The sequence below is a fragment of the Branchiostoma belcheri genome, unplaced genomic scaffold (assembly GCF_001625305.1).
Source record: "Branchiostoma belcheri isolate BF01 breed outbred unplaced genomic scaffold, Haploidv18h27 scaffold19, whole genome shotgun sequence".
In the NCBI taxonomy this organism is placed as follows: Eukaryota; Metazoa; Chordata; class Leptocardii; order Amphioxiformes; family Branchiostomatidae; genus Branchiostoma; species Branchiostoma belcheri.
In genome coordinates, this window is record NW_017803379.1 from 524,365 (window position 1) to 537,754 (window position 13,390).

The 13,390-nt window shown below is 40.2% G+C and overlaps 3 protein-coding genes across 4 annotated transcripts; 2 read left to right on the plus strand and 1 right to left on the minus strand.

Annotated features, from left to right (window-relative positions):
- Positions 1-5: 5 nt before the first annotated feature.
- LOC109467948 (short coiled-coil protein B-like) lies at positions 6-3,586 on the plus strand. Its single transcript, XM_019766122.1, has 6 exons — positions 6-106; positions 222-305; positions 744-821; positions 1,610-1,693; positions 1,846-1,984; positions 2,384-3,586. Exons 2-6 carry the CDS (start codon positions 242-244, stop codon positions 2,418-2,420), a joined length of 402 nt encoding a protein of 133 aa, XP_019621681.1. The 5' UTR covers positions 6-106; positions 222-241; the 3' UTR covers positions 2,421-3,586.
- LOC109467949 (cytochrome c oxidase assembly factor 5-like) lies at positions 3,348-4,887 on the minus strand. Its single transcript, XM_019766123.1, has 3 exons — positions 4,650-4,887; positions 4,388-4,486; positions 3,348-4,077 (listed from the first exon to the last, which is right to left on the minus strand). Exons 1-3 carry the CDS (start codon positions 4,755-4,757, stop codon positions 4,036-4,038), a joined length of 249 nt encoding a protein of 82 aa, XP_019621682.1. The 5' UTR covers positions 4,758-4,887; the 3' UTR covers positions 3,348-4,035.
- Positions 4,888-5,285: 398 nt separating this feature from the next.
- LOC109468021 lies at positions 5,286-13,247 on the plus strand. Of its 2 annotated transcripts, XR_002140113.1 has the most exons (12): positions 5,286-5,454; positions 5,985-6,059; positions 7,433-7,484; positions 7,824-8,023; positions 8,269-8,360; positions 8,595-8,681; positions 8,995-9,099; positions 9,232-9,312; positions 9,543-9,686; positions 9,956-10,147; positions 10,512-11,207; positions 11,519-13,247. XR_002140113.1 is itself a non-coding variant. In XM_019766227.1 (11 exons), the coding sequence occupies exons 1-11, from the start codon at positions 5,346-5,348 to the stop codon at positions 10,845-10,847; spliced, it is 1,473 nt and encodes a 490-aa protein (XP_019621786.1). In that variant the 5' UTR covers positions 5,286-5,345; the 3' UTR covers positions 10,848-11,208. The 2 variants fall into 2 exon arrangements, 1 of the variants encoding a protein (XP_019621786.1); XM_019766227.1 differs by lacking the exon at positions 11,519-13,247 and having other exon boundaries at positions 10,512-11,208.
- Positions 13,248-13,390: the final 143 nt, after the last annotated feature.

Below are 13,390 nucleotides of genomic sequence, written 5' to 3' on the forward strand. Positions count from 1 at the left end.
TCACCAACAAAACTTTGATGTTTTTAATCAAAGAAAAGAATGTTCCCCCTTAGTTGTAGTGAACGATCCCTCTTTATGTTGAGGTGGCTTTGACTGCAGTAAAAAGGTACGTGCATCTGTGAATAAAAATGCGAATTTAAAGATTTTCTAGTGTGGGTAGTCGGGCTTTGTGCCAGTCTGAGGATCCATGGCCTTCTCTAGAATTGTCTGTGTTTGTGCAGGTCCGGGAAACGACGGAACGATGACGGAAGGACGAGTGGAAGATGGAATGACAAACGTCCCTCTCTCTTCAGACGATAGTGAAGGTAAAGAAAACAACAAAAAACATTCACTTTCCCTTTCCGCAACATTAGCAATGCTTGATGATAATTATACTACTATCATCTATGTAGTTTAGAAAGTGCCATAGAGATGTAGTTGATTCAGCAAGCATGTCCTTTAATACACCGGTATATTGTATGACCTATAGCCAGGAAATCATGATTGACATAATTTTTATCTCCAAGCAGATGTTGGGGGTACAAAATCGTAATATTTTCAGACCACGACACCTTCACAAACAAGCTTAAGCCCACCCAGTTAGAACACATCATAATTTTCTATTTTTCACGTTTGTCTCAGTTTGGGATGAGGGGAAATGCTGCTGCTGTAGTAATATAGTGAATGAAACTGAATGTATCCAATTGAATACATGCATCGGTTTATGAGATCATGTGTATGTCCCATGTGGGTATATTTTAAAGGTGAGGTACCAGGAGGAGTGTGGAAGCAGGGATCTACGGATGCTGTAGGGACCAGTACAGGCACCAACAGCACCACCAGTGAGTAGAGTTTTTTTTTACTTTAACCACAAAATTATCTGCTAGTCTGGTAGGCATCTTATTGGAAGCTACATCATGTAATGCCATGGTTTGTCCCTCCACAAACGTCACAGATTGTCCACAGAAGTATGTCAATAATACTTAAAGTACTATCCTCACTGCTACTGCTAGTAAATGAAATTATTTACATAGTCTGAAATAATATAAAAATTGTTTATCTGTGATACTAAGGTTGATCTATGGGCCGTTCTTCATGCATGAGTGTTTAACTTGAGCCCCCTTATACATGTATATGAATAATGTATGGAAATAATCTTTGTGTACAAATCCCCAAAAGCTCCAGAACACAGAATGCCTTCCTCCACAGAGCCACCCTCTTATGGAACTCCCTCTCAGTTGACATTCAATCGGCCCCTACACTGTTTTCTTTTAAAGCTAAAGCACGGAAATCCTTCGGGGATCCATATTCTACTTAACTACACATCACATTTGTGTCACCTCCCGACTTAACAGTTGTACATATTATCTCCGAGTCGGCAACTTTGTAAATACTCTACTACTCAAACAATATGTATTTCATAAATGTAAGCACATATTATTCTTATTGTATTTGGATTGTAATATGTATTTTATGTATGTATAACGTTTCTTCCTACTCCCCAGGGTGTCCCTTAATAATAGTCTCTGACTAGTTGGGACACCCTGGCTTCTTTGTAAGCCAAATAAATAAATAAATAAAAATGTATATGAAACCAGGCTCGTATTTTTTCATACGTGTATCTTTTCAGGTCTATGTGATGAAACATCTGATGAGGCTGAGGAGAAAGCACGGCTCATCTGCCAAGTGTTGGAGCTACAGAATACACTGGATGGTGAATAAACATATATTTACACATGTCAAGAGTCCACAGATTGTTAATTTGTCCTTGTTAACCTTTTGTTTGGATTCATTATCAAAAACAATAGTTCCAACAGACAGTGCAATGAATGCCTTACTCTAATGCTGATGTATCTTCTTTCATAGACCTGTCTCAGAGAGTGGATGCTGTTAAGGAGGAGAACCTGAAGCTTAAGTCGGAGAACCAGGTCCTGGGGCAGTACATCGAGAACCTCATGTCAGCTTCCTCTGTCTTCCAGACAACGTCCCCCAAGAGCAAGAAAAAGTAAGCATGCTAAACAGCCTTAACAGGGCTCAAAATAACTACATGAACCTCTGATATTTTTGTAGATTGCAATTTAAAAGATTGTTAAAATTTTGCAATGTAGAAAATGTCATGCTTGGTCATTAAAATCACGATCAAGCTAATCCACAGCATACTCAAGGTCGAAAAATGGCTTCTGTATTTGTAGAAAGTTTCTCCAAGTTGCAAATGAGAGTGTTTACAACTTGCAATATTGAAAAAAATGCACTTCAATCCTGCCATATGGTTACATGTACAAGCACTTGTGGTTAAAGTAAAAAGATGTCCCTGTTTATATCCCCACCATATCTTTTAGCACGCTGCACATATGTGTCCTTAAGAATTTTGGCCTAATACATTGTTTGCATTCTTTTCCAATAGGTCTTCTGGTAAGGGTTCTAAGAAGGGAGAGAAGTGACTCTCTACACAACCATCACTGAAATCAACATTTCCGGTATTCATAGCATGTCTCAAACAAACATTCATTCCACATTGGTGTTGTGTTCACTGTTGTATAATAGAGAAAATGTAACTTAATTATGTGAATTGTATGTGCAAGAAGATACTTAACAAACAGATGGATTGCTTTTTATTGATGTAATTTTAATGATAATTCACAATGGACATACACCAAGTAATGATTGGAGAGCCTTGTCAACTTTGTTATATTATGAGTCTTTTGAGCATATCATTAGAAGCATGGTGCTTTTTTGAGGTACATGGGAATTGACAATGATGTATGTATATTTATTTTAAATACATTTGTACATTGAGGCATTGCCAGTATGTTTTCTTGTCTCTTTTGCTCTTGTGCTTTTATAGTATCCAACATTTGAAAAGTGTCTGCAAAGTTACGACCAAATGCTCTGACTGCACATTATGAACATGATGTAATCGAAGTTAATGTTGTTAAAGGTTATACACATATTGAAATTAGACAAAACGTACAGAAGCTTGTATAGATAGGCTGCGTGACATATTTCACTGCAGAATTTCAAAACAAAGAGTTACTTTTTTCCTTCCACCTCAAGAAATCATATTGGTGTTGGCTACCATTATAATTGCTTCTATGAATTATTGTATTATATGTATTATGGTGTAACTTTAATGGTGCTGTTTCTTTTTACTGTGCAATGTGGTATCTATCGGTGCCACTTGGCACTGGCAGCTTGTATTATACTATACTAGTATTGTTTCAAAGAAATGTTTATGTGTAAAAAGAATAACAGGAATATTTTCATTATACTAGTAGTGTAATAATTTAGCATATTGTGATCACTAGGGACTTCTAGGTTATCACACTGTTTATTGACTTTGTTACAAGATTCTTTTCATTCTTTCTTTGTTGTTTTTTTGTTTATTTTGATAAGGAATAGTTTTTTTTTGTTTTTAATTTCCAGTCAAATTGTACTTTGGCATATGCATTGTGTAGTCTACATGTAGTTGATGAAGGCCACAAAAGCAGGTATGTAGAATGTAAAAGCTGTTAGTAGAAGAAGTAGATGAATCAAGGTCCAGATGTTCTGGCATTATTGTGGGATTGGTCATCTTTATTGTTCAGCAAATACAGGCTACAACAAAATTAAGAACAGCATTTGTCAGAGTTGTCAATTAATAGTTAAGTGCACAAAATAGTCATGGGCTTCAGATATATCATTTTCAGCAAAAAAAACACAGCATGGATTCGAAAAACTGCCTTATAACATGATGACAAGTAAGGAGATAAAAAGGAGATAAAAAGAAGATGATAATGTGGCCTATATATAATGTACAGTCATTTGCCCTCACATTAAAATATTAACTATCTGAGATTTTATGAAAACACCAAGCCAACTTGTTATATTTCTTGCTAGGCTGTCAACTCAATACATGTAACCTCCATAGCTTACTTAACAGGCTGGCCACATACACACCCATACACACATGTGCAATATAATACAATAGCTACTACAGTAGTTCAAACTACTTATAAAATGTCTTTGTTATGTCTATGTTGCTGTACTCCTCGCAGCTAGAGTGGTTCAATGGAGTCATCAGTAGCCTTTCCTCCCTCGAAATCTGTTCCTGTTGTCAAGCTGGAAAGATTTAAAAAATACAAATTAATGTGCTGAGATGCTAACTTGAAAATTAAAGAGTGATATGATCATGTCTGAATATCAAGGAGGACAAAATATAGGATATTTAATGTCAACAACTCAGAAAACATACCTCAATGCAAATTACAATTTTGCTACTATTTGACACACAATCATGCACGCATGAATGGTATTTCCAAAGAAAGTTTTTAAATTCACCATTTTCTGAATCATCCATACTAGTATATATTCATTATCATAATATCTATATTTAATATCTAAGGTGAAAAATACCTTAACCGTGGCTTACCAGTGATCTTTTACACTGAAAGAATGTGTTTGCAATGGCTCTACAGTTCTGGTCAAGTGAACTTGTCACGTGCAGACATTCTTTAGCAGACCTGCCCTCCTGAAAAACAAAGAACAAATTCAATGACTTGTTACTTTCATACGAAAAGCTCTATGATCCATAAAATAAGTTGAACTAAATGATAAAATGGAACATTGCTGATATTGGAAAAGTGGTTTCTCATATTCTTCATGTTTCGATGCATAAAAATTATATCAGTCACCTTGTTCATACAGTCGCTTTCGGAAAGACACTGCCTCAAATCCGCCCTCAGTCCAGCGCATGGCCGGTTGTCATCCAAAACTTCACCTGCCTCGTAGTACTTTGGCATTATCTATTTGACGTGAGAGCGGTACAAATCGTCATAAAATACGATAAACTGGAAAATGTTTCGAGACTGGTTCAAAACAACATGGGCGCCGCCATCTTTGCATTTGTGGATGAAACCATTATGCAAACAGGGATTTCTCTACATTGGAAAAATAAAAATCTGTTGTAGCCTAATCATTTTCTGCTGCAATTGTATATTCATGTCTGGAGATACAACAAAGTTTTAAATTTATGGCATAAGAAATTTTCTTACCCATTAATGTATTAAACGCTGGGAACTTTTTTCTACATTTCTAAAGTAGCATGTTTTACTAAAAGTGAGTGGACTGAACCAAAAGCATCCACACGTAGAACAGAAATATTTTCAGTCTAAAATTTCAGTCAATAAACTTCCAGTGAAAATCAATTGTCTTCTCTACCGATAATTAGATCCATCAGGTTTTATCAGTAATCATTTTTAAATGTCATGTATGTCAGTATTCGCAGTTTTAAAATTTTGGAATAGTTTGCGTTCTTAGCGTTGCAGAAAGCATCAAAGCCCCTGGGAGTTTTGATTTTTTTCGAACCGCATGCAAAGCAGTTTCAGAGGATGGCAACCTACATCGGGAAAAGTATCAGAATAACCACAAACGACGGTATTTACCGTGGAATTGTGCACTCCTTGGACGTCAGCTGTAGCAAGATCACGTTAAAGAAAGGTTTGTGTATCTTTAGGTCCGTTTGGACGGGAATTATAAGCCTGAAGTCGCGTGCTTTTCAACTTTAGTGAAAGTTGTTGTTGAGACATTTTTGGAAGGGGCTGTCCACTGTATCTTTAAAGGGAGGGGTGATGAAGATTAAAACGATTTCTCTTAATTATGTTACAGTTTGTCACGGAAATGAATAATGAGGCACGTTTCTTTTGTTTTCGACGCTTTTTTAGGAGGGTAGCAACTTTCTGATGTAGGTGAAACTACTTTGTTGACACTTTACAAGCGTGAGACTCTAGGGAAAGTTCATTTCACCATAAGTGACCAAAATACCATGTGACAACACGTATGAGTTGATATTATTACATGAATACATGGGTATTTACAAGTTTCCTTGTTTGTATATCTGTGCTGTAACAGCCTCTTTAGCATTTCAAAAGTATTACAGATTGAATTTGTTTCACATCCACTTCTCACCTGGCCTCTATGCATATTTAGCATAGACCCAATCTGATACATGTCTATGGTCATGACTACAGTTGAGTGCAGTGTTGGAGAGGAGAAGAAGCAGTTGAAAGGTCTGCACCACTTCTATGGACCTGAGCTGGAGCACTGTAAGCATGAAGCATTGGTTTATTACTCCGTGAAGGAGGTCAGGACCTCCGGACGGAGTGTTGTAATCGGCTGATTTTTCATGTTCGCAGTCAAAACACTGGGTTCTCTTTGTGTAATCGGCACGCAATTTTATACGCCGTCTGCGGGCATGCCCGTGTTGATGCACGAATGTGTATTTTTGCCGTTGCTGCTTTCGCGGTCAATGTAATATCGCAGACGCTCCCCTACAATTACGAGGCGAATTGGAATGGTCCAGAAAAACGCGTTGTTTGGAATAGCAGTGGGGTTCAAAAAAGTTCATGCAGATACGGGGTGGTTTTTATAAGTGGTTCCAGATGTTTTTGCCCATGGTTAAGAGATGCCAAGTTTTTTGGAAGATGTTCGCAGCCAAAACGCATTCTTCCGTACGTCGCATTTCTGTGTAATTTCGCATGTGGTGTTGCATTATGTCCGGGATGATGCACGTCTTTTTATTTTTACCGTAGCTGTTTTGATATTGGAGTAAATGCTTATTTTCGAAACATCCCCATTTCTTTGAAATGGTTTCGTCCGTTTATGCAACTGTTACTGCGCTAATGACGACCAGTCGCGCTGTCCTGATACACCGCGAATGTGCGAGTGTTCCCTGTAGACAGTCCCGGGAGTCATTTTTGCACGCACATTCCAGGAGCCAAACCAAAATACGTTCATGAACCGAGTCCAAAAAACCGAAACGTGAAAATCGGATGATCGGACCTGATGTACATTTCTCTTTCTATAGATTGTACACACAATACACACATCTTTAGATAATCTGGCCATGGCAGGTTAAAAAAAAAAGTAACCCTGAATCATACTAGATTAGCGTAAATGCATGTTAATGCGTTCAAAACAAGAAAAAAATTGTTTCCGGGTATTAATTTCTTGAATCACGGCGCTGAATATTGACGCAAAAATATTTCGGGCATCGCGCGCCCTTCCCGCGTCACGTGTAGGCATCTCGCATCTCTGATTGGTTGTTGCGTCTTAAGATGACTGAGCCGACGCGCGTTTAAACAATTTTTCTTTGTTCGATTTATCACACTTCACAGAGAATTGTCGCCAATGGCTACTTCTTTTTGTTGCAATATATAATACTTCACGGAGAATTGTCACCTATGGCTTCTTGTTTCTTGTTCAAACTATTGCAAAAAGCTGCCAAATGTCCAGGAAGATTTTAAGACAACTATGAATATTGACACATTTATTTATGGTAAACTTTCAAGTATCACTGTCTGTGACCTAGTAGTTTATTTGTGCAAAAAACGTTCTTTTCTACTCTCCATCATCCATACATGTCGTCATTATTTTCTAACTCAAGAACTCTCAGAACAATCATTTCCATTTTTTTCAGTGGAGATTCTGGAGGACCAGCTGGAGGAAAAGATGGACAAAAATGACACTGAGTATGGGAACACTAAAGCGTAATATTTCTAAGTATATCATTATCCCAAGATTATACATAGAACTATCATATACATATACCATATAATATCTTTTCTATGCATCGCTTTTCAGAAGTTGGAAACAATTATAATGCGCAAATCAGAGAAACTTGGAATTTAATTGGTGACACAGGTGTAAGAAAACAATTTGTCAAGCCAGTGATTATTTGTTGTTCTTATCTTGTTGGTGTGCATAACCAGTGATTAGTTTGTTGTTAGTCTGCATAGTCAGTGATTATTTTGTTGTTGATGTGCATTGCCAATGATTATTTTGTTGTTGTTGTTGTCATGATATAACAGAGATGGTGGTCCGCCCCTGGTCACCAAAAAGGAGAACCCCAAACACCTACAGCAGCTGAGAGACTACAGCAGTGCAGGAGACCTGGCAGGGGGAGGGGGGTACGTGTCAGACGGGATTGTGGACATGCTGAAGTCTAACCTGAGGAGAAAAGACAACAGGAAAAGGCAGGACAGCGCCAAGGGGAAGAAATCTGTCAGATGTAAGTGTAATTTTTTGCTTTAGATTGCTGTTATTAAAATGGTTACAAAATTATAGAAGGCCAAGGGTATTGATGGAATACCAGTGTGATAACCTTTCCTGTGGTCATCTATTAAGTTTTGTGTTTTACTCAACAGATCATTGGTCAACAACAAATTCTTGCAGTTGTCTTACAACATACATGTATAATGTGGTAAAAAGTTTTTTCCTAAGTACTCATTCTTATTTTTCTCCCATTGCCTGTAGTTTGCCATGACATCAATGACCGCTCTGGCAGTGGCAGAAATGAGAAATACACGGTGGTGGACTCACTACAGGGAGACTCCTACACCAAGGCTGTGAGTAGGACTGGCAACATTTTCTGTGTCTTTTATATACACCTGGAATCTGGGACAATTTTTAAAATGATTTGATGGTAAATGGATGCTTTTGATAAGTCAGAAACTGTGTCTGTGTGCAAAAGTGATTTGCGCCTGTGGTTGTAATTTCTAAAACAATGTTCACTGTCTTTTATGCACTACTCATTCTTGTGAAATGTATATTTCCTGAGCTTGTGTGTGCACTGCTGTTAGGTTGACCACATCAGACAGCAGTCTATCATGGGACTGGCCATGCAGGGCATCAACATTGGCAGGAAGGGCAAGATATGCTGGGTCCAGGTAAATGATCAAAAGAAATAACAGCTTCTGTAACATAGGTGTGCTTACACTGTGCCATTTGTTACATTCCTTATGTTTCAGATTTGCACCAAATTGTGGTTAAAAAGGGACATTGCAGGGTCAGAAGAAATAAGATGTATTTTTTTAACACAGGTGTGTAAATTTGTGAACAAAAGACTGGGCAGAAAATCTGATAACAGATAGGCTTTGTTCACTCCCTGAGACTCTGTTGTTGTTGTTTTTTTCAGGTCCAAGAACCTACAAATGAAGATGATGTTGCCTAATCAGATGTCATATATTTGTTGTTTTCTAGGTGGCAACAAGGAACAGCATCTTCTTGTTTGACGTACTGACATTAGGAGCCCCATGTTTCGATGCAGGCTTGGGACAGGTTCTTCAGGATGAAAACATTCTCAAGGTCAGTGTCAAAGACATGTACTGACATCATTTTTTAAAATTTTGATACCAGATCTACAGAAGTTTAGCATGCAAGAAAGATACAGTTATTCATTTCGTCAAATTCATGTTTATACATGTATTACTCTTGTAGGTAATGCATGACTGCCGTAACCCGTCCGATGCCCTGTGGCACCAGTATGGACTTCATATTGTCAACGTCTTCGACACACAGGTGAGACAACAACTGGGTTGGGGCTAACACAGCTGATCTTGTCGGATGCAGTTTGATGACAATATAAAGGACACACAACGTAGATGAGAGAACGTGATTTGATCAGTACATTTTGTCCTTCACACTAATCGTATTGCCTTGCTGGGGATGAAGATACATCTGTAATATGAAAAGAAAAAAAAGGATGTGTTATGTCTGCATTAAGAAGAGCGAAATTTGTTGTTGTACAGGTTGCTGATGTGATGGTGTCGCGGATGGACCATCGCGGGGAGTTTCCCCGTTACGTGAGAGGGCTGATGGTGTGTCTTGTTGAACACCTGGACATCAACCAGGAGAACTTACACTTTCTCAGGGTCCGGCTGGATCATAAGGAGGTAAGTCTGCAAACAGTCATACAATTGGTGCAAACAAAGAATTGAAATGATTAATGTAATGCATTATCCACTGGCTGCTGGCACCTTCAAAAGCAATTTTTGATGGGCTAAAACTACAAGGGGAAAGAGAATTATCGGTGTAGGTAGAGTTTGTATGCTGAAGGTAACTTTACCTGCACTGGTCTTGTCATGCTGGAGAAAGTACAATGCTTAAGCCCTGACATGTTTTTGATGTTTTAAATGACACATGATGTGTTATCATCTTCTAGGAAGATGAAGCCATCTGGGCAGAGCGCCCCCTGCCAGAACACCTGCTCATTGCAGCAGCCAAGAATGTGATGTACCTGCGGGAGTTGCGTGTTGCTCTGATGGACAAGCTCATGTCAGAGTTCGTCATGGGGGTGGACGTGTACCTGTCCGTCAGGAGGGACTCCAGTGACAAGGACGCTCTCAAGATGGATGTGAGTCTGTTACATTTTTTTTAGAAGACAACTATTCTCCATTAGGGACTGCTAAAACTGTTCCCTCTTTTATCTGCAGGTTTTTGTTAGTGGACAGGCATTCTACAGTGCATGTAATGTTGGGTCTTTTCTGTAATTTGATGAAGAACTCCAGAAGTTAATGGTATCTTAAAGTTAAACTTTGATCCAACATAAAAGGGAACTCACCATAAATTTTTGTGTTTGATCAAAAGGGAACTCACCTTGAATTTTTGGGTTGGATCAAAGTTTAACTTTACCATTATGGAGTTTGCCAACACAGATGAACTTTCATGCAAACTTAAGAAGTTGACTGATGAAGTCATGTTGCGACACTTTGCCCCAGACCATGGGCCACCTGCTGCCCGGGCGGTTCAGGGAGGTTGTGGAACAGGCGGCCAGGAAGAGACGGGAGCAGGCAGAGCCCGTGGACCAGAACGGCTTCCGGGAGAACTGCGACGGCGCCGTGGACGGGACTGGGCGCTGGAGCAGGGACATAGGGCATGATGGGACAAGGCTCTCCAAGGGGACCAGCGGTAATGCTGTTCCACCTTCACACACAACCAAGGGTAGGTCCCTGTACTATAATAATTACCTTGTAACGATGATAAGACTTGTCTTAGTTTTGATTTTAGAGGCATGGCCTTATTTCACTCCTATGTCCTGTGCCCTGCATGAATGAAATTAAAGAATGTTCACACCACAAGAATAATCAATAAGCGATAAATTCTAAACCTTTCTTTAGGGAATTGGCCTACCATATTTTTGCCAGAACCAGTGCCTGCTGTGAAGGAAAACAGGAGCACACACGTGTCCGAACACAAGCCTGCTATCCCAGCAGAAGACCAGCTTTGTAACGATGCTACACCAAAGTCAACCACCATTACATGGTCTCGCCCAGAGGAGGACAGAGCAGACCCACAACAGCAGTATCTGATGACGTCCCCACAGAAAATCCCAACTCTGACACCAGCAGGGCTGGAGTCAACCAGACAGTTAAACAGGCTCCCCAAGAAACTTCTCCAGTCTCAGACGCAGAATGGTATACATGCATTCAGTTCTTCTGACATGTACAAGTTAACTTAAAGTATGTTAAAGTGTAAGTCCTTTCCAAACCATATGGTTTAAAGGACAGCACATATCTCTGTTTCGTCAGCCCTTGGGCCACACAGCTGTGCAAGCACAGGCATTACTGCAGCAGAGAGCTAGTTGACTGGTAGCACATGTACAAATACTACAGATATTGCATGTATAACCATTTTCTCAGTGATGAACCTTGGACTACTTTTGTCTATCAACAGGTAAATGTACATGTACTTCAAATCTAAGGCTCTGTTGTTTGTCTCCTTACAGGTAAGACAGCCGAAGACAGCTCCATAAGTGCTATTGACACTTCTCTCTCTACTGAGGAGGACATGCCAGATTTATGGTCCATTCCTCCATCAAGAGGCAGCCCCACAAAAGGGAAGTGCTGGATGCCACTCACTGTGGAGTTACCAACTGGTACAGAGTGTTCCTCACAGCTGAGTGATGGTGCAAAAACTGACAGTCCTTATGCTAGCTCCAAGGTGACCAATATGAAGGGAGAAGTAGAAAGTAGCCAGGAATCAACACCGCCAAAGCAGCCCTTTTTCTGCATGCCAAAAGTGGTGACCTCAAGCACAGAGGCAGCTAACACTAGTGCAGAAAGAGTCAGTGACACAGCATCACCACAGCATGCCTTCAAGAAGATTACCGAGTTTTGCTTGTCAGAAAACTCAGCAGATCCGAGAGCCCACCCTCTGAGAGTCTCAGGAGGGAGGCTGGTGAAGAACCCCAACTACCTCCATGGCTGGGACCACGGACCTGCCATTGAGAACAAGGGGATGGCTTCAGGTCCGGACGTGGTGCAGTACTCCTCACACAGCAGTGATGACGACCTGCCACGATCCTCCTCCTCCAACTCACAACCCCCATCCAGCCACAGTTCTGTCACAAGTTCTCCCACTAAGAATGGTGATGCTCACAAGATGCGGGGTGTGCAGTCCAGCTCCCCTTCCTTCCACCTAGGCAGAGGTGCGCTGCGTATGAACGCTCTGAAAAACCTACGCAGTTCACCTGTCCAAGACAATAAGTCTGCTGTGCCAAAGCTTGCAACAGACAAGAACAATGGAGCAGTCAATCCAACAACTAAACCTTCCCCCAAAACTGTCACTTCTGTAAGCATGGCTGGGGTTGGTCCACCATCCACCTCAAAACAGGATGATTGGAAGCCCGGCATTGGTCGATCCAAACCGCTGACATTGCTCACAGAGATGGACTCTGAGTTTGTCATGCCCAAGAAGCTACAAGACGAAAAACAGGACATGTTCAACGGTTTGAGATCAAACGTAACCAAGTATGCTTTTCCAAAAGACTCCGAGTTCAGGAATGTTCCCAAGCAGGAGCGTGGCTTTCTCAGGAACTGGTGAAGAAGTCACCAGGGACTTACTATATGTTGTAAGCCTTCTCTATTGTAGGTTCTACTAGACCTCCGCATTGAGGTGAAAAAGTTGTTGAAATCGGCTACAAGTTAGGGATGATTGGTCAAGTGAATTGTAGTCATGCCTTCAAATACAGGAGTTATCAACCAAGGATTGGGGTATTCGAAAACTTGTATCCTGGAACTAACGTAGAGTGGTGTTTGCTGCCACCAAGTACAGTTGGGGCATCATCCCTAGATACATGTAGCTTAAGGTGTGCAGAGGTTGGGTGTAACAGGTCATCCTGTGTAATGTAGCCAGCTGCCACCGTGCCACATGCCTGAAGCTGGTGTGTAACGCCGAAAAGCGGTTATACCAACTATACAGCTACAGATACAAATATCATTGATGTTTCTGGTTAGACATAATAATCCCTATGCCGATTATCCCTATGACGGTTTCTACAACTTTTCCAAATAGACAGGGAAGTGTGGTAGAGACTATAATCCTTTTGTTATGGTTTGTTTGAACCTTTATCTGTTCATGTTTTTTTTTGTATCGCCTAACCACTAATCCACAGGTTTTGTAGATTAGTACTAAATGTGTAACATCAGCATAGACACTTATTGATATATGTAGGTGTGGTGGGTTCTTTAACATGTTTGAGGTGTGGCTGTCCACAGAAATGAGATGAAACCTCAAGCATTACACCCCACCTAAAGGACTGCAACCCTTTCATTACTGTAGACCAAGTTCAGTGGGAATTCAAAGTCTTGACCTCTTG